This window comes from Oenanthe melanoleuca, chromosome 15 (assembly GCF_029582105.1).
Source record: "Oenanthe melanoleuca isolate GR-GAL-2019-014 chromosome 15, OMel1.0, whole genome shotgun sequence".
In the NCBI taxonomy this organism is placed as follows: Eukaryota; Metazoa; Chordata; class Aves; order Passeriformes; family Muscicapidae; genus Oenanthe; species Oenanthe melanoleuca.
In genome coordinates, this window is record NC_079349.1 from 316879 (window position 1) to 342790 (window position 25912).

At 48.4% G+C, this 25912-nt stretch overlaps 1 protein-coding gene across 4 annotated transcripts in view; it reads right to left on the reverse strand.

The window, feature by feature from the left end:
* Positions 1 to 25912, reverse strand: part of ADGRD1 (adhesion G protein-coupled receptor D1) — an 87354-nt gene that overhangs the window by 38569 nt on the left and 22873 nt on the right. For all 4 annotated transcript variants that reach the window (XM_056504524.1, XM_056504526.1, XM_056504527.1 and 1 more), the window contains one exon: positions 22388 to 22529. In XM_056504524.1, coding sequence (XP_056360499.1) covers positions 22388 to 22529 — 142 coding nt within the window. The remainder of the gene's footprint in view (positions 1 to 22387; positions 22530 to 25912) is intronic.

The window sequence follows — 25912 nt, forward strand, 5'->3', positions numbered from 1 at the left end:
GAGCAACTTCCCGTTTACAATACAGTAAATCTTCCATGTGAATATTCTAATTCCCACTAACCAATGTAATACAAGATACAAATTCTACAGCATTTACATGCAGCCTATAGGAATCCTTACATTACCATAGTGTGTTACACTTTAAACTCCAAGAACTGCTCTTTGTGCCTTTGGTTTTGCTCTCTGGCAGAGGGCATTGTTCTGTCAAGAGGGGATTACCTTCAGGGGCCATCCCATTGTTTCATGGCTATTCAGGAACTAAGGCTTTCCTCTTACATCTTTCCCAGCAGCAGGAAATGTCAGGAACACAACTGCAGAAGGAAAACAGGCAGCCAGCTGCTGCTGGGAGGGCTTGCCAAGGAAGAGCAGCCAAGCTGAGGGTGGGGTGAACCTCTCTGAGATGAGCTTGGCTCTCCTCTCCTCCCCTGGACTTAAAAAGCAAATATTCAGAGCAGTGGCCACCAGGAGAGGAGGGTGTGCAGTTCACTCCCCAGGGTGAGGAGCCTTTGGGCAGGGCTGCCCTGACCCAAACTCTGCTGCTCTGAGTGTTTGGCCTCCTCACATCCAAAGCACTTGGCAATTTACCCCATCAAGCTCAGTTTGGAGCCACTTGTCCCTGTTTGCAAAATACAGAATTTTGTGTGATCCAGAGATGTTTAAGCCTCGCTCTCTCAGCCTCCTGCAATACTATGGATTATTTGGAAGATGGCAAGAAAAGGCACTGGACAGGCCTCTTGTCTGCATGGTTGTGACTTTTGAGCCATTCACAGCCTCATTTACATATCCTTATGTGTGCATGATTCAAATTCTGATTCTGGTTCATGGATTAAATCTGATGTGCCTGATTTAAGGATTTCCTGTCCTCACAGTGACATCCTGACTATTAGTGTGACCTATGCAGGGACATGTGGTTTATTGACTTTCCTTTCCACCTATTTCTCCTAATTACCCAGAAGATTAAAACTTTAAGGCACATTCATCTACTCAGTTACCTGGAAAAAGACAGACAGAAAGAAAAATCACCCATTTCTATGGTGGCTGCACTGGCTGTTTTCTTCCAAGCTTTGAGAAAACTGCATTGCAACAGATTTTGGGCTTAGTTCAGCCAACTATTTCAATTTAGAGTTCATTTGACTGATTCACCCTAAGATGTAACTAGCACATGTCATGAAAAAAAATTGCAAATTGCAGAAAAAGGAATTTAGGTTATGAATAGGGAATTAGAGTGGCTAAAAGCCAGATTTCAGCTGTTTCATTGTTGAGCAGAGCTGTGCCAGCACACACTTTCTGAAGAATGAACACAACACTGCAGGCCAGCAGGAAAGTCTGCTGGATGTGTTTCCTAATGGGACAATCATACAGTTAAAAAAATGGCATGAAATCACACAGGGTGGGAAACTGTGACAGCAATAAAAAGTTAAAAATGAGTTAAAAACGAAATATCAGAGGTTATAGAGTCATCTGAAATCAGAGAAGGTTGCCACATGGATTTGGTTTGATTATTACTTTGCCTGAGGCTAAAAATAGTTGACATATCAATTTCCTGCAAGAATAGTGTTAATCAAATGTTGCACCAATATCCTTCCCCAGCTCTCAGAGTTGTCTATTTAACAGCTGCTGCATTGGGCAAGCAGTGTGAGAACAAAAAAGTCATGAGAAGACCCACGAGCAGCAGACTGAAAAACATCCTGGCTGCTCTGCCAGATATCATTTCTATAGGAGAGGGAAAAAGGAGGAGGAATGGATGAGGAAACTGTCCTGGTGCTTTCTTTTTTAATTATGGCACATAGAAAAAAAATGATTGCTTTCAAATATGTGGAGCATGAGAAGATGTTGCTGTTTTTCTGCCACTGAGCCCACATCCATTTGAATGAAGATGCCATTCTGTGAGAAGGATCCCAAGTTTTTACAGCCTGAGCAAGGGGCTCCAGCTGCCAAGGCAACATCTGAGCCCTGCAGATTGTGCAAACAGCCACTGGCTGCAGCCTGGAGTGATATAAAAATAACAATATTGTGAATTGTGCAGTGCCAGCCATGCAAACAGCCACTGGATGCAGCCTGGAGTGATATAAAAATAACAATATTGTGAATTGTGCAGTGCCAGCCATGCAAACAGCTACTGGCTGCAGCCTGGATTAATAAAAATCACAATATTGTGAATTGTGCAGTGCCAGCCATGCAAACAGCCACTGGCTGCAGCCTGGAGTGATATAAAAATCACAATATTGTGAATTGTGCTGATGAAGGAGAGCACAGAAAGGTTAAAACCAGCTCCAGAAAGAAGCAGCTCCATTTTCATTAGAATGCACAGAGCTGCCTGGAAGGGCAGATGTGTGCAAATGGAAATTGCAGGATAAGGACCTTTGAAATTCAATCTGGGGAGCAAGTGGGTTACATCAGCAAATATTTGATGTTTAAAACATTCAAATGCAGTCAGTGAGAAGCAGAGCTCAGTGTCACAGCTGTGAGCACCAGCAGACAGAGCTGAGCTGATGGTCTGTGGGAAAAGCTGCCTCAGTGCTAAAGTGAAAACATTTCTCATGTTCCTTTAGAGCACAGCTCTGCTCCAGAGAATCCAGAGGTGAAAATATGAATATCGCCTCTCCAGAAATAGTCTCGTTTCCATAATCAGCAATGGAGCAGTCAGGGAGTTTTGGTTCTGATCAGGACACCTTCCCCACGTTCCTGAGGCACAGAGAATTTCAGAGGAACCAGAAACCCTGAGGCACAGCAGCCAGCCCAGCCCAGCCCAGCTGGATTTTGGATATGCAGGGTCCCCAGGCTCAGGAGGAGCCCCCAGGGCAGAGCTGTGCCACTGCCAGCCAGGAGCTGTGCTGGATGCAAAGGGTTAAACCCAACTGCAAGGCACAGTCTCACTGGCCCTCCTTGGGTTCAGCTGCTCCCACTCCTCTGCCAAGCCAGAAATGAAATCTGAGTTAGCAAACATCTGCTTCCCACAAGAGTGGGAGCCACAATTAAGAAGAATCAATCCACATTGGCTCATGTTTATTACAGAGGAGGCTTTAGAGACATTTTAGGTGATTCTTCACACAACAGGCACATCGTAGCTATCCTGAGATACACTCCCAAGTGAGGAAACTGCACCCATGACCTTTCTAAACACATTTTTAAAAGGCACAAAGATGCCCTAATTTTCCTTCACAGAGACTGAACAAAATCTGAGCCCTTCTCTTTGAAGAGCACAAGGACTTTGGCAGCCTGGAGCAGTGGAACATTAAAATTTCACTCATTCTGCATGCTAATGAGAGGAATAATGAACTGCTTATGGAATATTTGGGAATAGAGCATTTATCTTCCCTATAAAGGCTGCAATCCCCTGCCCTTCACCTCCAGGGAAAGAGAAGAGAGAGGAGAGAGGAGAGAGGAGAGAGGAGAGAGGAGAGAGGAGAGAGGAGAGAGGAGAGAGGAGAGAGGAGAGAGGAGAGAGGAGAGAGGAGAGAGGAGAGAGGAGAGAGGAGAGAGGAGAGAGGAGAGAGGAGAGAGGAGAGAGGAGAGAGGAGAGAGGAGAGAGGAGAGAGGAGAGAGGAGAGAGGAGAGAGGAGAGAGGAGAGGAGAGGAGAGGAGAGGAGAGGAGAGGAGAGGAGAGGAGAGGAGAGGAGAGGAGAGGAGAGGAGAGGAGAGGAGAGAAGAGAAGAGAAGAGAAGAGAAGAGAAGAGAAGAGAAGAGAAGAGAAGAGAAGAGAAAGCAGAAAGTTACCCCCACAAAAAGCAACTTTCCTGTCGCTTCAGTAAGTTACAGCTGCTGTCCTATGTACAGTCCACAAAAACCAGGAGCCAGGGCCAGGGAGCGATCTGTGCAGGTACAACACCCAGCTGGGCCCGAAGTCAATGCCCCAGAGATAAAAACTGCTCCTCGAAGCCTCATGAGCTGCAGAGATGTACCACACCCTCCTGCAGGACTCTCGCTCGGCTCTCAGCACCTCGTTAGGAGGTTACACTCTCCTGACCACATCTATCAAGGATTAAGCTAATGGGTTTCCATTACTGCTTTTTAAATATTTTTTTCCTTTGCATTGTGGGGAAAAGAAAACAAAACTCTCTTGAGAACATTTACATTTTTTCCCTCTGATTTGAATCTTTTCTCCCATTCTGCACATTTTCCAAACATGAGTTGTCTTTCAGCCTGTTGCATGAATGGGGATGAAATTCACACAACAATTCGGTGTCATTTTTCATTCCCAGGAAGCATCAGGGTGCCAGAACCATTTGATGTGTGCACCAGCCACACCAAGGCAGTGAAACCAGCCTGGAATTAGGCCTGGAGCATTAACCCAGCCGTGGAGCTGACAGTGTGAGGCTGAGCCCTGGGGCTGGTTTTCCAGCTGAGCTCCTCACCCCCAGCCCTGCCTGGAGCTCAGGTTCCCCCCAAACCAGCGGGTGCCCCTGGATCTGATCTAAGGCTGAGGAATGCAGCCCTGATGAGCTCCCAGGGCTTTGCAAAGGCTCCAAACCCGCCTGTCAGCCAGGACAGCGATTTTAGGGCAAAGAATTACAGTGATTTTCCCCCTTCAATGCTGTGCTCCTCTCCTTCCTCCTTCTTGCACTGCAGGGAAATGTCTCCTCGTGGGAACCTGGGTTTTTAAACACCTGGCCAGTATTTATTTACCTGCTGTACCTGCAGCACTCCTGGAGCCCCTGGGGCACCCTGCAAAGCACTGGGGGCTTTCCTTGTCCTGCCTCTCCTCCAGGAAAAACACATCCCACAAATAGAGGAAACGCTTTCAGACCTAATAAAGCCATAATCGGATGGAAACAGGAATGGCTGAGTGCACAGTTTAATCTGCTGGGATAACTCCACAGACCACCAGAAAAGTCACAAACCAAAACCCCAAAGCTGCTGCTGCCCCTCAGGGAAACTCCAGTGGGCACGAGGCACAATCCCCCTCTGGGATCAGTCATTAAAACCAAGACCAAAGTCCATTTTTAGGAACACAGTGTCATCTGAGTGTGAGTCCAGGCTGGTTCACAGAGCCTAAAGATTTCTTTCTTTTGCTAAACATGTTATTTTTGGAAACGTTCTTGCCAGTGTTCATGGGGGTATTTCCAGTGGGACAGCACTTCCAATTAAGACCTCTTTATAAATAATATGTGGCTGACAGCCTAGAAAATGAATGTATTTTTTAATGAAGAGATGATGGCTAACCTGTCACAGAGTGATACACAATCCAGATAAATCAAGAGATCCTTCCAAGCGTGACTTACAACCTCAGAACCTTTCAGTGCCCTCCTAACCAAAACTGGCCCATGCTGTGCACATCTGACATCACTCTGCTCACCAGAGTGACACAAAAAGTTCATTAGAAAAGTGCCAGGTCATTCCTGGCATCCTGAGAGGCTCTTCCCAAATCTTTGGGGTAAGAATTCCAAACCAAGGGTTTCTGAAGTGGGGCAGAAGCCCCTTCCCCAGGGATGTGTGGCTGCCCTGCAGCACAGGGAGGGAGCAGGGGCTCCCAGGCAGTCCCTGCACACACAGGGCCGTGCTGCAGCTCCTGGGGCACCACTGCACCCCCAAAACCTGCAACTGCCCTGCTGCCACCAGGTCACTGCAGGGACAGCCCAGGCTGTGCCCACCCACAAACCACGAGCTGAAAGCACTGGAGAGGAACACCCTGAGCTTCAGTGCAAAGAAAAGAAATACAATTTAAAGGCAATCTTCTGGTTTATGGCCAGCCTTTCATTATGGTCTCCTCGTGCTGCACAGGATCCAAAAGGAGAAGAGCCTGAGGAAGGGGCCAGGGGGCTGGGAACAGAGAGGAGAAATCACCTCCTGCTCCTCCAGGGCTCAGCCCTGCACACCAGGAGCCTCTCACCTGTCTTACAGCACTACAGAGAGTTTCAGGGAATGAAAGGAAATAAAACTTTCAAAGGCAGCAAAATCCTACCTGAACCATCATTTACCAAGAGAATTATTTTCCCACTGCCTCCCCAAGCCATGTGGTGCTGCCAGTGCCCCTTGGGGTGTTGGAGTGCCCACAGGGAGGGCAAAGAGCAGCTCAGGGCTCCCTGAGCACTTCCAGCCTCCTATTTCTTTTTTACACACTAATGCTTCATTTCTGCTTATTTCCCACCAGCATTTTCCTGCCCAGCTCTTTCTGAGTTTTGCTCCTGCTTCTCTTCCCATGGTTTGCCTTGGCAAACCCCCCATTCTCTCCATTTCCAGCCTGGGCAGAGCAGGAGCAGCCACAGCTGCTGTCTCAGGTGGGCCAGGAGCTCAGGGATGGTTGAAACCTTCAGTGTCCCTTGCCAGGGAAGCAGCCATGGACAGTTTGCTCACTGAGGGGCTCCCTGTGGCTCCTGCACCCCCTTCACCTCCCTGGTGGCTGCAGCAGGGCTGGGCTGAGCTGCCACACAGACCTGGGTCTGTCTGTCTGTCTGTCTGTCTCTCTGTACAGCTGAGCCTGCCCTTCTCAAAGCTCATGGCTTCATCACAAACCCACTAAAGCCAGCTGGGCTTTCCCTGGATTTAAAGGAGTTTTGGATCAATTGCAGAGCCAGCAGTGAACACCCTGAGAGACTCCAGGCTCCAGGAGCTCTGATCAATTACAGAGCCAGCAGAATTCCCTGTGAACACCCTGGGAGACTCCAGGAGCTCTGATCAATTACAGAGCCAGCAGAATTCCCTGTGGACACCCTGGGAGACTCCAGGAGCTCTGGGTCAATCACAGAGCAGCAGAATTCCCTGTGAACACCCTGGGAGACTCCAGGATCTCTGATCAATTACAGAGCCAGCAGAATTCCCTGTGGACACCCTGGGAGACTCCAGGAGCTCTGGGTCAATTACAGAGCCAGCAGAATTCCCTGTGAACACCCTGGGAGACTCCAGGAGCTCTGGGTCAATTACAGGGCCAGCAGAATTCCCTGTGGACACCCTGAGAGACTCCAGGAGCTCTGGGTCAATCACAGAGCAGCAGAATTCCCTGTGAACACCCTGGGAGACTCCAGGAGCTCTGATCAATTACAGAGCCAGCAGAATTCCCTGTGAACACCCTGGGAGACTCCAGGAGCTCTGGGTCAATCACAGAGCAGCAGAATTCCCTGTGGACACCCTGGGAGACTCCAGGAGCTCTGGGTCAATTACAGGGCCAGCAGAATTCCCTGTGGACACCCTGGGAGACTCCAGGAGCTCTGGGTCAATTACAGAGCCAGCAGAATTCCCTGTGAACACCCTGGGAGACTCCAGGAGCTCTGGGTCAATCACAGAGCAGCAGAATTCCCTGTGAACACCCTGGGAGACTCCAGGAGCTCTGGGTCAATCACAGAGCAGCAGAATTCCCTGTGAACACCCTGGGAGACTCCAGGAGCTCTGATCAATTACAGAGCCAGCAGAATTCCCTGTGAACACCCTGGGAGACTCCAGGAGCTCTGGGTCAATCACAGAGCAGCAGAATTCCCTGTGAACACCCTGAGAGACTCCAGGAGCTCTGATCAATTACAGAGCCAGCAGAATTCCCTGTGAACACCCTGGGAGACTCCAGGAGCTCTGATCAATTACAGAGCCAGCAGAATTCCCTGTGAACACCCTGGGAGACTCCAGGAGCTCTGGGTCAATTACAGGGCCAGCAGAATTCCCTGTGGACACCCTGGGAGACTCCAGGAGCTCTGGGTCAATCACAGAGCAGCAGAATTCCCTGTGAACACCCTGGGAGACTCCAGGAGCTCTGGGTCAATTACAGAGCCAGCAGAATTCCCTGTGAACACCCTGAGAGACTCCAGGAGCTCTGGGTCAATTACAGAGCAGCAGAATTCCCTGTGGACACCCTCAGAGCTCAGAGAAGGGGCTGCCAGCTCAAGAGCTGCTCAGCCAAAACCCCTCACAGCACAAAGGTGGGTCCTCTGCACAGCTGCATTTTGGGTTTTTTCCAGGTTCCTCCTTTTCCCAGTGTTTTGTTTTGATTGACTCAGGTGCAGATTTCCCAAATGCTTCCAAATGTGAACTTGTGCATTCAAAGGAGCAGAAGTGCAAGGGGATGCTGAAAGAGCAGCAGCTGCTCCATGCCAGGCACTTCCCACTCCCCAGCCCTTGGTTTCAGCTGTGTCCCCTTCCCAAAAGTGCTTTTCCATGAGCAGGAATTTGCAGTTTGCTGGAGAACATTCTCAGATGTGATGGCTCAGCTTGGTCCTGTTTAAAACTGGAGCAAGAATATCACAGGAAAGGGAAAAAAATGCAGAGTGGTGCAGTGGCAGAAAGATGAACTCGACCAAAACCAGATAATTTCCAGTTTTCCTTCTTATTTTAGCTTTAGAAAGCTCAGAAAATGTGACACACCCCCAAAGTGCATGGTTTGTGAGAGCACATCTGACACTGGCACACAGAGTGAATCTTTCCCGAGCTCCTGGCACTGAGAGCTGCATGAAAATCACCCCAAAATCTGGGCAGCCAGAAGTGCCATTTGAGAATCCCTCTCCACAGCCCAAACCCAGAGCAGCCTCCTGCACTCACTGTCACTTAACAACATCTTTGGACCTTCATCAAAATGTTTGCTTCAGAGTCTAAGCAAAGGTTTTCATAGTTTTCATTTTTATTAATTTTATTCCCATTTCCTATGCTCTTGCAGTGTCAGGGCTGAAGAAATTGCCTCATTCCACAAAACCTTCAGGGGTTTCTGGAAGAAATTACTTTAAACTTCACCCTTGCAGTTTAACTTGCTGGCCAAATCTTTTGCTTGTTTCAGAGTTTTCTCTCCACACATTTTTCTGTCTCTCCCAGCTTTCCATAAAACAGAAAAATGTTGTCTGTCAGCTCTTTTGTGCTCTCAGTGTTCTGACCATACAGTATGATTTTCTCATATTAAATACTTTGATTTAAACAGATACCTATGGAAGAGAGGTCTTGTACAGCATCAAGATTTCATAAAAATCAGGATTAACCAGAAATTTAAAGGCCAGATTAAAAAAAAAAAAAAAAAAAAAAAAAAAAAAAAAAAAAAAAAAAAAAAGAGGAAAAAAATTTTCTTTCTAGCACTGAAAATAACCAATGATTGTAGAGGCACCAGTGGCCTTGTCTGGTCCTTTCTCCATGTGCCAGGGCAGCCCCAAGTGCTCCAGCCAGGAGCAGAGCTGCTCAGGGCTCACTGATCCCACAGCTGCACAAAGGGAAGGCACCAGAACAGAAGGGCCTGCTCTGAGCTCAGGGTGAGAAACACAAACCCTCCCCAATTCAGCTTTTTTATACATTTTATACAGACCTTTATACAGAATTTTTATAGAGTCTGCACTCTGGGAAACCTGGCCCCAGGGCAAATCACCTGGCAGAATGCTGCAGGATCCCTTACAGGATCCCTCACAGGATCCCTCACAGAATGCTCCAGGATCCCTTATAGGATCCCTTACAGAATTCCCTGCAGGATCCCTCACAAAATCCCTCACAGGATCACTCACAGAATCCCTTACAGAATTCCCTGCAGGATCCCTCACAGGATCGCTCACAGGACCCTTACAGAACGCTGCAGGATCCCTTACAGGATCCCTTACAGAATCCCTTACAGGATCCCTCACAGGATCCCTCACAGAACGCTGCAGGATCCCTCACAGGATCCCTCACAGGATCCCCCACAGAACCTTACAGGATCCTTCACAGAATCCCTCACAGAACGCTGCATGATCCCTTACAGGATCCCTCACAGGATCTCTTACAGGATCCCTACAGGATCTCTTACAGAATTCCCTGCAGGATCCCTCAGAATGCTCTAGGATCCCTTATAGGATCCCTTACAGAATCCTGGCAGGATCCTTTACATAATTCACTACAGAATCCCTCACGGATCCCCTGCAGACCCTCCCACCCGGAGGGTTCCCCAGGTTTCCTGTCAGCAGAACAGGAAATCTGGAGAGAGGATTTGGATCAAGGAATGTTTCAGTGCCAGAGAGCAGCAGGGGCTGGCAGGGACACTGGGGACAATAACTGGGGACAAGACAAACCTGCCAGTGAAAAGCCACAGGTGCTGTGAGTGATTCACACACCCACTCCTGACTCCCAGGAGGAGCCTAAAGCTGCAAACCAAATCCTGTTTCAGATTAGCCAAACGACATCTCACAATTAATTATTTCAAAAGAATTACAGAATGTGAAATGATCATCTCTCTTGTTTCTATTAAAAAAGCAGCTCCCTTTTTTCAATCAATCTGGATCATTCAGTCTGCCTGAAAAGGCAAATTACAGCCTGATTGCAGGGTAATGATTCTGCTGGAGATCACTTGAGTGCCTGCACTGCACTCTTTGACAGGCAGTGTCTGTTATTTGAACACTGATGTTATTTAATTAAAGGATGAAAAATATCTCGGGTGCTACAGAACAAAAACTCATTGCCATGAATAAAAAATATGAGTGCAGAGTTTATATTTTGAAAAATAACCTCTCTCCTCCCAGAAATGTTATACCTAAGGAAAAGCAATACAGAATTAGCTCATTATGAAGGCTGTGAATGATGCTCTGGTTATTATAATCTGATTAGTGTAATAATCTCTTTAATCCAGCTCCATGGCAGTTCTGTGCAGATTATTTTGAATACTTCAGCTGGTTGTGCTAAACCCACTGAAAACTTCTTCCAATTGCACTGACTAATGTTACCTTAAAATGAAAATGTTTACTGTGTTAAAAATAACCCTTTCAGCTCTTAGAAAAAAACTCCCTTTATTTATATTTGTATTCTCATTCTTCACATTTTGAGTCATGTCTCAAGATCAACTAAAGAAGGCCTTTTTGTGGTGCCAGGGATATAAATCCTTGCAGTTTATGCCAATACTTTTACTTGTCATATTTTATTGGAACTGACATTTTTTTGGACTCTGCTCCCACTATGACTTACGAGTTTAATTTGGTTTCATTTGTTTTGCTGTTTAAAATAAATTAAGGCCAGGGCGTGGGGGATTTATTGTCCCTCGTGATCGTTATTTACTGATTTTCTATTGTGCAATGTGAGTTCAGCATTCACCTGCCCTTCCCTCTGCTCCTATCCATTTGGTAATTTTATACATTTATTATACATTTATTATACATTATTATACATTTTATACATTTATTTTTTTTGGCATTGAATGGATTGATTCATCCTGCTCTTTATCAAGCCAGTGCTTGCCCAACAGCAGGGATTGATTATAATGATTATATTATTTATTTGCTCTCCAAGGCTGGAATCTCCTGCTTGGTGTGAAAGGTGGTGTCAAACACACAGCTCAGACAAAGGGTGTTTGAACAAAAATGTTATGAAAACACCTTGCTGAACTCCTTCAGCTTCCAGTTAAACCCACTGTAATTCACAGAGAATAACCAGATCCAAAATGTCACAGAGAATACACAAAAATATTTTTAAAACATACTGATTAAACTTGGTCTAGCTGGGTGGGATGTCACAATACAAACCACACCCTGAAAACTCTGCTCAACTTTAGTGATCAACAGAGAAAACAAGGCAGGGAGTTGGAGAAACATATCCTGGATTGGCCAAAAATCCATTTTCCTTTTCAGTAGATGTCCATATGTGTTTGTAACAAAACCCTGAGTCCTGTCTCATTTCTGAAACACAACACTGAAAACCTTCAGATTCAGTATTCACCTTAAAAGAAATACACAAAATAAAATAAATAAAAATAAAATAAATAAAATAAAATAATAAAATAAAATAAAATAAAATAAAATAAAATAAAATAAAATAAAATAAAATAAAATAAAATAATGAAGAAAATAAAATAAAATAAAATAATAAAATAAAATAAAATAAAATAAAATAAAATAAAATAAAATAAAATAAAATAAAATAAAATAAAATAAAATAAAATAAAATAAAATAAAATAATAAAATAAATAAAATAAAAAGTTTCCAGGTTAAAAACACGACAGAGGTTTATAAACACTTTGCCAGAGCCATTTGTCCTTTCAGCACCAGTGACTCCTAATTCAGCCCACCCAGAGCTCTGAGTTTGGGCTAAAAGAGCAATTCAGGAAAACACTGACTGAGAGGTCTCAGCAGAAACCCAGAAATGTAATTCTGGGAGATTCCTTCAGTTTTTTGTGAAGGATTCACCTTCCTGCTCCAGGGCACGGGGTTGGGGTGATGAATTCATCCCTGCCCAGGGCTGGGCTGGCACTGGGAGCTCCTGGAGCCAGGACAGCTCCTCCTGAGCTCTGGAATGTGCTGGGAGTGCTCTGAGCTCCCACTCCAGTCACAGCTGGACTCTGACCAGCACCTCTGGCAGCTCTGGATAGCTGGTGTGGGAGCATTAAGGCACAATCCAATTTCTTAGAAAAACACCAGCCCACGTGAATGAAATGTGTGGCAATAGTTTTGCTGAGCTGCTCCACAGTTTGTACTCTGAGCTGTGGGCTGGGGGACAGACAGGTCCAGGGGGAACCATCTGTCCCAGAATAACTAATCCTGACTCTGAACCCATGGACACAGGGACAAGGAGGCTCACCTGGACCAGAGCATTCCCCACCCTCAGACATTCCCCAGCTTATGCCAAGGAAGGAATGCAAAAATAAACTTTACTTTGCCTGGAGCAGAGACGTGACCTGGATTCTCCACCTTGCACCAAAAAAAGGATTTTCTGTGTGTATTAGCACAGCCTAAACTCTGGGGAGGGTCTGACCAGCATGGAACAGTTCTAAACTCCTTGCTCCACATCCACAGCTGGCTGCTCCACGTGGGTCCCACCTCTGGAGCTCTCTGGAGGTGCAGAAGTGTCACCATGAACACCTGAGCAGCTCCTGTGCCCCAGAGCAGCCAGGGCTGGGCTTGGGCAGTGTCTGCCACAGCTGCATTCAGAAATGGGAGGGAAGTGCTGGGTGTCCTGGGTGTCCTGGAATGTCTTGGAATGTCCTGGGTGTCCTGGAATGTCCTGGGATGTCCTGCAGGGCAGCAGGGCTGTGGATCTATCAGTATATCACACAGAACTTCTTGGCAGCTGGGCTGAAGGAACCCAAACAATACAGGGAGAGGCTGGAGCCACATTTCTGTGAGTCTGGAGGTTCTGCCCCCTGTTCCCATTTCTGTGGGGCTGGAGGTTCTGCCCCACTGTTCCCATTTCTGTGGGATCTGGAGGATCTGCCCCACTGCCACATTTCTGTGGATCTGCAGGTTCTGCAGCTGGCACAAGCAAGACAGAATGAACCCTGCACAAATTACACATATAGTACCAAAGGAATGTAGGGCAGGGATTAAATGCTAAACCACAGATTTAATGGAAGGGCTGGGGGCTGGTGGGTGTGGGCATTTGGGATTTGGCTCTCAGGGCATGGCAGGGAGCAGGAGGCAGAGGGAGGGAGAATCCAGAATCCAGGCTTGTCTGGGGGAATATCCCAGGTGGGTCTGCACTGCTGCTGCTCCCTGAGTCAGAGCCTGGAAAAGCTGCTCACCAGCCCAGAGCTGGCAGGGGACAGTGTCCCCATCCCCAGGGACATCTGGAAGCCATCCCTCACTGCCACACTGCAGGGCGCCTCCACAGCAACAAGGGATTCTGGCAGCGTTATAAAAAGCTCCTGGCACCACAACATGTCATCAGTGTGGTGGGAATGGCTGGTGTGCTGCCAGCCAGGGGCCAGGGCAGCAGCAGGGACCTGGCACAGCCCTGGGGGTGCTGGCACAGCCCTGGCACAGCCCTGGGGGTGCTGGCACAGCCCTGGGGGTGATGGCACAGCTCTGGGGGTGCTGGTACAGCTCTGGGACTGATGGCACAGCTCTGGGGGTGCTGGCACAGCCCTGGCACAGCCCTGGGCGTGCTGGTACAGCTCTGGGGGTGCTGGTACAGCTCTGGGGGTGATGGCACAGCCCTGGGACTGATGGCACAGCTCTGGGGGTGCTGGTACAGCTCTGGGGGTGATGGCACAGCCCTGGGACTGATGGCACAGCTCTGGGGGTGCTGGAACAGCTCTGGGGGTGCTGGCACAGCCCTGGGGGTGCTGCCAGCCCAGCCCAGCCCAGCCCAGCCCAGCAGGGACAGACAAACCCCAAAGCTGCAGCAGCACAGAGCCTTGGTCACATCTGTCCCCCTGCCAGCAGGACTGGCAGTGTAACACCAATTCCCATCCAGAGAACAGGGCTGCAGTTCTGCCCTGCTCTCAAATTACATGGAGCACACTAGAACACACTCATCTATATTTAGTTCCCAAAATATAAGCTACTCAGACTCTCATCAGACCATGTGTTTAAGCTGCACAGTTTCTTCATAGTGCCCTGAAATTTACCTTTATTTTTAGCTGGTGTTCTCTTGGAGCTGGCAGAGGTTCTGCCACGGGAGATGTTGTGTACAAAATGTGAAATATTGCTCCTGAGCTGAAATATTGCCTCAGAGCCCAGAGCTGAACGTGGCTGGGCCACCTCCCAGGGCAGCTGAGCCTGCCCAGCAGCAGCACTGGGAGGTGGCACTGGGAGGTGGCAGATACCTAGGAAAAAGGTCACAGCTTCCTTTTTGGAGTCTGCCTTCCAGGAACAGCCTTCTGGAACCACTTAAAATCTGCTGCTCTGCTCAGTATTCCTGCCAGTACATTTGTTTTCTGCTGGCTAGTTAATGGTTGCAGGAAGCAAACTCAAAATCTCTTTTTTTTTTTTTTTTTTTTTTTCTGAAGTGGAAGAATATTTATGGGTTGGGTTTTTTTTTTAGACAATATTTACTGAGTTCTAACTTTCCTCAAGAGAAAGCCAGAGAATGAGCTCAAATATGTAAATCTACTTCTGGGATATACAAAATACTCCAATTGAGGGAAGTGAGAAGCCAATCAACAGTCTGCAGCCTATGAAGAATCAAAACACACAATATATAAATACCCTGCACACTGAAGTTCTGCTTTTGTTCCCTTGGGAACAGAATTTACCACAATAAAGCACTAAGGCTCTGCAAATTCTTTATAATTTTTTTTACGGGAAGTTCTTCTATCATTCCTTGGGTTTTATGTTCAGGATGTATTTGGGTCTGATGTTTGTGTGGTTCACTGTGAAATGAATGATTTAAAGTGGCATCATGTGCCTCCAGGTGGTTAGATAAGTGAGGGGTGCTTGTTTCTTGTAATGAGTGATCAGTTTTAATAACACATTTTGGAGAAGCTTGTTCCCTCCTTGCTGCCATCAGAGGAGTCTGTGGGACCTTGATACTGAGCAATTTGCACACAACATCCCATTTCAGCCCCAGCTGGCCAGTCCCAGGCTGATTCCTCATCCCTCTGACCCAGCACAGCATCACTGACCCAGCACAGCATCACTGACCCAGCACAGCATCCCTGACCCAGCACAGCATCCCTGACCCAGCACAGCATCCCTGACCCAGCACAGCCCCTCTGACCCAGCACAGCATCACTGACCCAGCACAGCATCCCTGACCCAGCACAGCATCACTGACCCAGCACAGCATCACTGACCTAGCACAGCATCACTGACCCGCACAGCATCACTGACCCAGCACAGCATCACTGACCCCAGCACAGCATCCCTGACCCAGCACAGCATCACTGACCCAGCACAGCATCACTGACCCAGCACAGCATCCCTGACCCAGCACAGCATCACTGACCCAGCACAGCATCCCTGACCCAGCACAGCATCCCTGACCCCAGTACAGCATCACTGACCCAGCACAGCATCACTGACCAGCACAGCATCCCTGACCCCAGTACAGCATCACTGACCCAGCACAGCATCACTGACCCAGCACAGCCCCTCTGACCCAGCACAGCCCCTCTGACACAGCACAGCATCACTGACCCAGCACAGCATCCCTGACCCCAGCACAGCATCCCTGACCCAGCACAGCCCCTCTGACCCAGCACAGCCCCTCTGACCCAGCACAGCCCCTCTGACACAGCACAGCATCCCTGACCCAGCACAGCATCCCTGACCCCAGTACAGCATCACTGACCCAGCACAGCATCACTGACCCAGCACAGCATCACTGACCCAGCACAGCATCACTGACCCAGCACAGCCCCTCTGACCCAGCACAGCCCCTCTGACACAGCACAGCATCCCTGACCCAGCACAGCATCACTGACCCAGCACAGCATCCCTGACCCCAGTACAGCATCACTGACCCAGCACAGCATCACTGACCCAGCACAGCATCACTGCCCCAGCACAGCATCACTGACCCAGCACAGCATCACTGACCCAGCACAGCATCACTGACCCAGCACAGCATCCCTGACCCAGCACAGCATCACTGACCCAGCACAGCATCACTGACCCAGCACAGCATCACTGACCCAGCACAGCATCACTGACCCAGCACAGCATCACTGACCCAGCACAGCATCACTGACCCAGCACAGCATCCCTGACCCCAGCACAGCATCCCTGACCCAGCACAGCATCACTGACCCAGCACAGCATCCCTGACCCAGCACAGCATCACTGACCCAGCACAGCATCACTGACCCAGCACAGCATCCCTGACCCAGCACAGCATCACTGACCCAGCACAGCATCCCTGACCCAGCACAGCATCCCTGACCCAGCACAGCATCACTGACCAGCACAGCATCACTGACCCAGCACAGCATCACTGACCCAGCACAGCATCACTGACCAGCACAGCATCACTGACCCAGCACAGCATCACTGACCCCAGCACAGCATCAGTGACCCAGCACAGCCCCTCTGACCCCAAAGCTGTGACCCAGGGGACACAGAGTGAGCCCAGGCAGGCTCTGGGAGGAGCCCCTGGCATCCCCCAGAGCCCAGGGGATGCTGAGCTCTGATCCTCTGTCCCACTGCAGCTGTTCCCCCAGCACAGCCCTGCTGCTCTGAGCAGGGCCAGGCTTTGTGCTGGATTTCCTCCTGCTACACTGGATTATTCCCTGGGTGCTTTTCTTCCCTCCTCTCCCCCACTAACACTTTGTCTCACTCTTGGCGGATTTTCAGTGTAAACATTTCTGCTCCTCAGAGGAATTTACACAAAGCCCAGCTGCTCTGCCAAGGGGGAACACGTGGAGCTGTCACAGCCCCGTGGTGGCTGAGCCCTGCAGGGCAGCACCAAGAAAGGGAAGATTTCAGCTCCTGCCTGCAGTGTGCTCCCCATCCATCCATCAGCCCCAGCTGAGCTCAGAGCCTGCAGGCTCTGAGGTGCCACCCTGCAGCAGCGCCCTTGCTGTGCTGCATCCCCTGCAGGCTCCCCAGCCTTGCAGCAGCCACATTTTGGAAAGTTTGGGCCCTTTTGGGGTGCAGGGGCTGCTCAGTAACCTGGGGTGCCAAACTGGCAGCACTGCATTCACCCAGAGCTCTGCTGCCTGGCCCCACTGAAGCCTGAGCCCATTTCTCTTCTGATGTTCTCTCCCCAGTTTGGGCAAGAACAAACAGAAGCATCTGCCTAGAAAACAGATCATGTCAATACAATTTCATGTATCAAAACCAATGGAAATCAGGAGTTTGGCACTGCACAAATCTAGGGGAAAACTTTTGTGTGAGTCACCAAACAGCCACTACATAGAAGGTGAAACTGAGAAATCTGAGGTTAGAAGAAAAATTCAATACTGTTCCAGCCTTTTAATTAGTTGGAGTGCAAATTAATAGCATTACATGGCAAAGCTGACTTTCTTGATAAAGAAAAATCAATCCAGTTCTCAGCGCCTTTAATAGCACTCCTAAAAATTACCATGTGGCTGCCAAATGCAAAAATCAAGGAAACTTCTTTTTAGGTTGAGGTGGGAAAAAAACCACAAAGAAACAAACAAAAAAACTTTCTCCCAAATCTGAAATTCCAAAACTTTTTGAGGGTAGAATTGCCATCCCTAACAACAAATGGGAATCAGTAAGATTTCATCAGTGTAGCTGAATAATTATAAAATCACTTAGGAAAACGGAATTCCCTGGTGTGTCTGGTGCATTCTTGATGTCAATTATCACAGCAGACAGAAGCAAGGAATGAAGAATACAGACAGTGCTGGCTCCTGGAGTTCTTGCTATTGAAATTATTTAAAACATCCTCAGGCAAATAAAAAGTCTCCTGTAAAAAACGCTGACAAAGAGCAACATAACTCACACACCGTTTAATGTGAACTGATCCAAAGTGCCACAGGAGAGTTTTTCCTTGCAGATTCATTAATTAGAGACCTCCTGGAACAACCAGTTCATGCATTCCCTACCTGAGAGCCACACTGGGAAAGAGAAAGGGAAAAAGGGAAAAGGAGAAAGGGAAAAAGAAAAGGGAAAAGGGAAAAGGGGAAAGGGAAAGGAAAGGAAAGGGAAAAAGGGAAAACGGAGAAAGGGAAAGGGAAAGGGAAAGGGAAAGGGAAAGGGAAAGGGAAAGGGAAAGGGAAAGGGAAAGGGAAAGGGAAAGGGAAAGGGAAAGGGAAAGGGAAAATGGGAAAGGGAAAAAGGGAAAGGGAAAAAGGGCAAGATTCATTGCTTTTCCTCAATCAATATATAAATTAGCCAACACTTAACTTGCCATAAAAATTAATTGGCTCCACATCGATTTGTCTCTCACTAATATTTGTGTACGTTCTTCCCTTATTTTATTTCCTTATCAGTAATGATGTTAAACAAAGCTCGGGGTGCTGCCTGCCCAGGTAAAGGAGAGGGAGAAGATGAGGTCTGGGTGTGTTTAAAGGCAAAAGTCCCGTTAAAAATCTCAATAAAAACGAGGAAGGAGGAAGGAAGGAAGGAAGGAAGGAAGGAAGGAAGGAAGGAAGGAAGGAAGGAAGGAAGGAAGGAAGGAAGGAAGGAAGGAAGGAAGGAAGGAAGGAAGGAAGGAAGGAAGGAAGGAAGGAAGGAAGGAAGGAAGGAAGGAAGGAAGGAAGGAAGGAAGGAAGGAAGGAAGGAAGGAAGGAAGGAAGGAAGGAAGGAAGGAAGGAAGATCCTGATGCTCAGGGAAGGCAGGAACAGAACAGGAGAGCAGGAGTTGGTAATGGAGAGCAGAAACTGATAATAGAGAACAGAAACTGATAACCAGAAGTTGATAATCAGAAGCTGATAATCAGAAATTGATAATCAGAAGTGGATAACCCTATACCCTCCTGTCACTGATCAGACTTCAGTCCCAGTTTGGAATACCTCGTGCTTCAAAACAAGAGAGGAATTCACTGGGCTCAGCAGCTGGTGTGAGAGCTGCAGAGAGCCCCAGAGAGCCCTGCCCTGCCCAGGGCAGGTTAACTCACCACCAGCTCAGCTGTGGAGTGCTGAGTGCTCTGTGAAGTTCTGTCTCAAGAGCAGATATTCAGCTCACAGGCATTCTCTTTGTAACTACTTCCTAAAATAGACTTGGTTTATTCCAACTTCCCTTTGCTTTCTGTTGCTCAGTGATTGGCATTTTCCCCACGTGCATTAGAAGGAGTTAAGAAGTCAGACTCTAATAAAGAAAAACTATTTGTTTGGACTTGGTATTTTTTACTTTTCCTTATTGCACTTTCCTCTGTTAAAGTGAGAAGATTGTGTGGAACAAACAAACAGCTGTAAGACTGAAATGGTATCACTTCAAATGTTTCTCCCACCACTGCAGTATTTCAATAAAACAGGTTTCTAAGCCAGTTTTTATGCTCTCAGTTTAAACATATTATTAAACCACAAACTTAGGTAAACAGCTTTACTGCTACTCCTTAAAGCACCTACTTTAACACAGTGATCTTGCAGCCAGGATTTTACATTTTAAATTCTATTTTAATCCATGAGGAGCCCTGCTCAAGCAAAGGAAACCCCTTTGGAGTGAGGTGACAGCAGAAAGGATCTGTGCTGCTCTCAGCTGAAAACTTCCAGGCACCTGCAGCACTTCCCAGCCTGCTCAGGTAAATTCACTGGAATTTACTTCTGTAAACTTGCTTAAGTCATCTCCTTCAGTGAGTTCACAGTTGTCTGAATTTATCTTGTTCAGAATTATTCCATGGGAGGGAGGCAGAGCAGAGGAGAACAGGTTTGGGCCAGAGTGGCCACACTCAGGCACAGCTGGAATAATCCATCCACCCATCCCTCAGTGTTAAACTGAACCATTAATGAGAAGCCAAATGAGCAATCCCACTGTGAGAGCTGGGGATGGCAGAGACAAGCAGCCTTGGAAACCAAAGCACACGGTGAGCCAGAGAGCTCAGAGAGCAGAACCACAGCCCAGCCTGGTCTGTGGGGTCTGAGCCCCAGCCCTGTGCCCACTGCAGGGAACAATCCCAAAGACTCTGCAGGGAACAATCCCAAACTCACTGCAGGGAACAATCCCAAACTCACTGCAGGAGGAACAATCCCAAACTCACTGCAGGGAACAATCCCAAACACTCTGCAGGGAACAATCCCAAACCCTCTGCAGGGAACAATCCCAAACCCACTGCAGGGAACAATCCCAAACCCACTGCAGGGAACAATCCCAAACTCACTGCAGGGAACAATCCCAAACACTCTGCAGGGAACAATCCCAAACCCACTGCAGGGAACAATCCCAAACACTCTGCAGGAGGAACAATCCCAAACCCTCTGCAGGGAACAATCCCAAACCCTCTGCAGGGAACAATCCCAAACACTCTGCAGGGAACAATCCCAAACACTCTGCAGGAGGAACAATCCCAAACCCTCTGCAGGGAACAATCCCAAACTCACTGCAGGGAACAATCCCAAACCCTCTGCAGGGAACAATCCCAAACCCACTGCAGGAGGAACAATCCCAAACCCACTGCAGGGAACAATCCCAAACTCACTGCAGGGAACAATCCCAAACCCACTGCAGGGAACAATCCCAAACACTCTGCAGGAGGAACAATCCCAAACCCTCTGCAGGAGGAACAATCCCAAACTCACTGCAGGGAACAATCCCAAACCCTCTGCAGGAGGAACAATCCCAAACCCTCTGCAGGAGGAACAATCCCAAACCCACTGCAGGGAACAATCCCAAACTCACTGCAGGGAACAATCCCAAACCCACTGCAGGGAACAATCCCAAACACTCTGCAGGAGGAACAATCCCAAACCCTCTGCAGGGAACAATCCCAAACCCACTGCAGGGAACAATCCCAACCCCACTGCAGGGAACAATCCCAAACTCACTGCAGGGAACAATCCCAAACCCTCTGCAGGGAACAATCCCAAACCCTCTGCAGGGAACAATCCCAAACCCACTGCAGGGAACAATCCCAAACCCTCTGCAGGGAACAATCCCAAACCCACTGCAGGGAACAATCCCAAACTCACTGCAGGGAACAATCCCAAACTCTCTGCAGGGAACAATCCCAAACCCACTGCAGGGAACAATCCCAAACCCTCTGCAGGAGGAATAATCCCAAACCCTCTGCAGGAGGAACAATCCCAAACTCACTGCAGGGAACAATCCCAAACCCACTGCAGGGAACAATCCCAAACCCTCTGCAGGGAACAATCCCAAACCCACTGCAGGGTTCTGCTGGCTGAGCAGAGGAGGACAAATGCAGCATTTCTGTCTGCAGCCAGGAGAGGAGCAGGAGCAAAGGTTTGTCTGAGAGCCTCCCAGTAAATCATAATTACAGCTGCCATTTCCTGCTGGGTAAATAAAGCAAAGTGCATTCTGTAAATGATCCACAAAACTCACTCTTGACCAGGGCCCACCTCTAAGGGGCCTCTTGGGACAGTTTGAAAACTCAGCAAAGCCACACTCTTCTCTCCTGGCTCCCAGGCATTCCCAGCTTTAGCAAAGAAAGGAGATAAACTGGCTTAAAAACAGCTTGAGAAGCAAAATATGATAAAATATTCAGGAGAACATGTAAGAGGTGGATTCTAGGAAATATTGAAGAATTTAAATCTTCCCTTGCCTCTCCCATCCAAGGCTGCAAGTGGGTCAGAGATGCTGCAATGCCTCCCCTCAGACCCTCACTCTGCACTCCCTTCCACCCACATCAAACCACCAAAACCCCTCAGTTATCCCAGTGGGGACTGAGATCAACAGGCAGAACCCACAGAGGATTTCTGCTGCTGCAGAGGGGAGGCAGCAATCCCTCCCAGCCTGCTGCAGCTGCACCAGCAGCCAGAGCACAGCACAGAGCTCGGGCTGCAGCCCTGCACCTCCAGCTCCACAGAGCCCTGCAGAGACACAGTGCTGGGGAAACATCGTGCTATGGCCACAAGGGCAGCAGAACTGCTGCAAAAAACACCCACAAAAATCCTGAGAGAAACACAAATAAATGAAACAAACCTGCCGAGGTGCAGCCCAGCCCAGAGCAGAACTGCTGCAAAAATTACCCACAAAAATCCTGAGAGAAACACAAATAAATGAAACAAACCCGCCGAGGTGCAGCCCAGCCCAGAGCAGAATTGCTGCAAAAAACACCCACAAAAATCCTGAGAGAAACATAAATAAATGAAACAAACCCCCCGAGGTGCAGCCCAGCCCAGAGCAGAACTGCTGCAAAAAACACCCACAAAAATCCTGAGAGAAACACAAATAAATGAAATAAACCCCGAGGTGCTGCCCAGCCCAGGGCAGAGTTCCCACCTCACTCACCAGCCTGTGGCTGAGCTGGATGCTGAGCAGAGGAGACCCTGACAGGTTGGGGGACAGCTGGGGCAGAGGCTCCACTTTGATGGAGATGAGGTAACTGCTGGCTGAGATCATGAAATCCTTGTAGGCAGCAGCTTCAGCAATCCTTGGAAAGAAGTAAATACATTAAGGAAGAACAACAAAACTGTTTTTTCAGTTCCACAATAAGAGCAAAGGAACAGAACATCTCCTGGCCCCTGGACTAGAACCCAGAACTGAAAATGAGGGAGCAGCTCTGGAGATGAAATCAAAGGTTCTCCTTCCCTCTGCTCCTCTCTGCAGAGGTTTGCACACATGGAAGTGTTTGGGATTAGAGAGAATCCTGTGAAGGGACCCAAACAACACCCTGAGAGAGGGGGAGACTTGCAGGGGGTTTCAGGCTGACCAAGCAGAAAGATCAGAGTGAGACACAGACATGCAGATGAACAGCAGTGGGTCTGGGGGGGATTCACAGCTCAGCTGCAGCTGGATGTGTTAGAGGGGAGGACAGGTCACAGTGCAAAGAGCTGGGCCTGACTAACAGCTGACAGCCCTGGAAATGCAGCAGCTCCAGTGGGAATGATTTCACACACAACTACTTTTATTTTAAAGCAGAACTTAGGAGTTTGGCATTTCCACACACTCACTAGCTGAGATGCTTTTGGTTCCAGGGTGGGATTTTCTGCACTCCCAGGAAGAAACTGGATTAAATGAGGGCTGTCATCTGGCCCTGCAGCAGGTGGATGGATGGGTTTTACCAGGAGAAATCTGAGCCCTGGTGAATTCACCACCAGCCTGGGATTCTAAACATAGCCCAGCACTGGAAAGGGCCAGTCTGAAAGCAAATTAAAAACCACAAACCTTGTTTGTACCCAGCACCTGTCTGCAGTGGTTCCTTACTTTTATTTCAGAAAAAAAAAAAAACAAAACAAAACAACAAAACAACAACAACAAAAACACAAAAAAAACCAAAAAAACAAAACAAAAAAAAATCCCCAAAAACCTCCTGTCAGACTTTCAAATAACTTCACTCAGCTCCCTGGCAGGGTCACAGAACAGAACTCATTTACCACAGCCCCTGAGTTCTGACCTGGAAAAACCCATCAGAATCACAGATTACTTCTGCTCCCAGTAACCAGCACATGAAAGGAGCTTGTTCATATGCAGGCAGAATTACACTCTGACAATAATAGATATATAGATATATATAATAGATATATATAATAATACATACTCTGATATGACAAATTTAAGTTTGGATAAAACTCATTATCCTCAGTTTGAGGTTTCTCCCACACAGATTAAGAGCCTGGACACTTTTCCCACACCCTTTATCAGCTTGGTTTAAATTTAAATTCAATTTGGTGGATTTTGAAGTGTGACAGGTCCCCACCAAAGCAGGGAATGGGGTTTCTGTGCCTGCACAAGGCTCTCTTCACCCTGGCCCTGGGAGTCAGGTCCCATCTCCAGGGAGCAGCAGCAGAGTGGGCTCAGAACATTGCTGTGATTCATTTTCTTTGGGTAAAGGATCAAAAGCTGCTCCCCTCAGAAACTGGTATTTATGTAGTCTGAAAATAGAAGTCATCTGTCTGTGCAGCACAAAAGCTCCAAGAGTTTTGGTTTTGGTTTTCCACCACAAAAAAAAAAGAAAAAGGTCAGGTTTCAAATTACAGGTGCTTAAATAGCCCAGTGGCAGAAGGAGCACAAAAGAAATCCTTTAAAACAAACCACTCTGAGAAAAAAATGATTCTACTGAAAAGTAAGCAAAAAAGTTCTAATAGTAGGGCACAAAACAGAAAAGCAAGCAGAGGAGAAGTGCACAGTTATTTTTAAAGCTTCTTTGAGTAGCTGGGGTTTGGCTCCAGAGAGGAGAAGTGCTGAGGCAGCATTCCCTGGATTGTTCCCTGTTTGGGTGCTGGGCAGAGCTGCATCCACACTTCTACAGACATCACCTGGCAGGGCACTGACACCCAAACATCCCAGCAGTTTGAATTCATCCTAGAAATCCAGGAAACATTCCTTCTGTGTCTGACACCGGGGCAGGGCAGACCCATCCTCAAAACGGGAGCTGGGAACCCTCAGGGCAGGGCTGGGTCTGCAGGCTGTCCTGCCCCAGAGCCAGGGAATGCACTCCAGGCTCCATTTCTGTCCATCTGCTGTCCCAGAGCATTGGGACAGAGCTCTGACATGCAGCAGCTTTAATCTGCTGCTGTTTGCTAAACTTGGACTGACACAGGATGATTTTCATTCTCTTTCTCCCTTTGAAAAATTGAGATTGCATCCTATTACCTTAATAAATTGCATTGATCCTCCTCTTTGGAAAACATGGGCTCCCACAGGTTATTGCCTCAATTCCTTCATGTGAGCACAAAACATTGCAATATTACAGCCCCTGCTGTGCCCTTTTCCTGAGAGAGCAGGGCAGACAGCAGCACAGCTTGCTTCTGGTTTGGAAATGCCATTTAGGAATCACTGTGGGATGATCCCAGAGTGATCAGTCTGGACTGAGATCCAGCCTGGGTCAGACAAGCAGGGTGGGGGGTTCCTCACCCCCAGGGTACAGAGGAGAGCCCAGGAAGTGGGGCAGGAATGGGGGAAAATCCCTGGGAAGGGATGGGGGCAATCCCTGGGAAGGGAAAGGAGAAAATCCCTAGGAAGGGATGGGGGGAATCCCTGGGAAGGGAAAGGAGAAAATCCCTGGGAAGGGATGGGGGAAAATCCCTGGGAAGGGATGGGGGAAATCCCTGGAAAGGGATGGGGGGAATCCCTGGAAAGGGATGGGGGGAATCCCTGGGAAGGGAAAGGAGAAAATCCCTGGGAAGGGATGGGGGAAAATCCCTGGGAAGGGATGGGGGGAATCCCTGGGAAGGGATGGGGGAAAATCCCTGGGAAGGGAAAGGAGAAAATCCCTGGGAAGGGATGGGGGAAAATCCCTGGGCAGGGAAGGGAAAGGACAATCCCTGGGCAGGGATGGGGGGAATCCTTGGGCAGGGATGGGGGAAAATCCTTGGGAAGGGAAGGATGGGAGAAATCCTTGGGTAAGGAAAGAAGGAAATCCCTGGGCAGGGAAGGGGGAAAATCCCTGGGAAGGGAAAGGAGAAAATCTCCGGGAAGGGAAGGGATAATCCCTGTGCAGGGACAATCCCTGGGAAGGGAAAGGGGAATATCCCTGGGAAGGGATGGGACAATCCCTGGGGAAAGGACAATCCCTGGGAAGAGAAGGGACAATCCCTGGGAAGGGGAAGAAGGGACAATCCCTGGGGAAGGGAAAGGGGAATATCCCTGTGCAGGGATGGGACAATCCCTGGCTCCCACAGGAGCTGGGTGCTGCTCCTCTGCTGCTGCAGAAGAGCCCAGCAGCACTCTGGAAGGACTGACAGTGACACTGATGCACACACTGATGCACACACCCCAGAGCAGACCAGCAGAGCCCAACGTTTGCCTACAGGGGCTGTGTGATGGTTTGCATGAGAAATCCCTGGGAACTGTGCTGAGGGTTATACTGCTCTC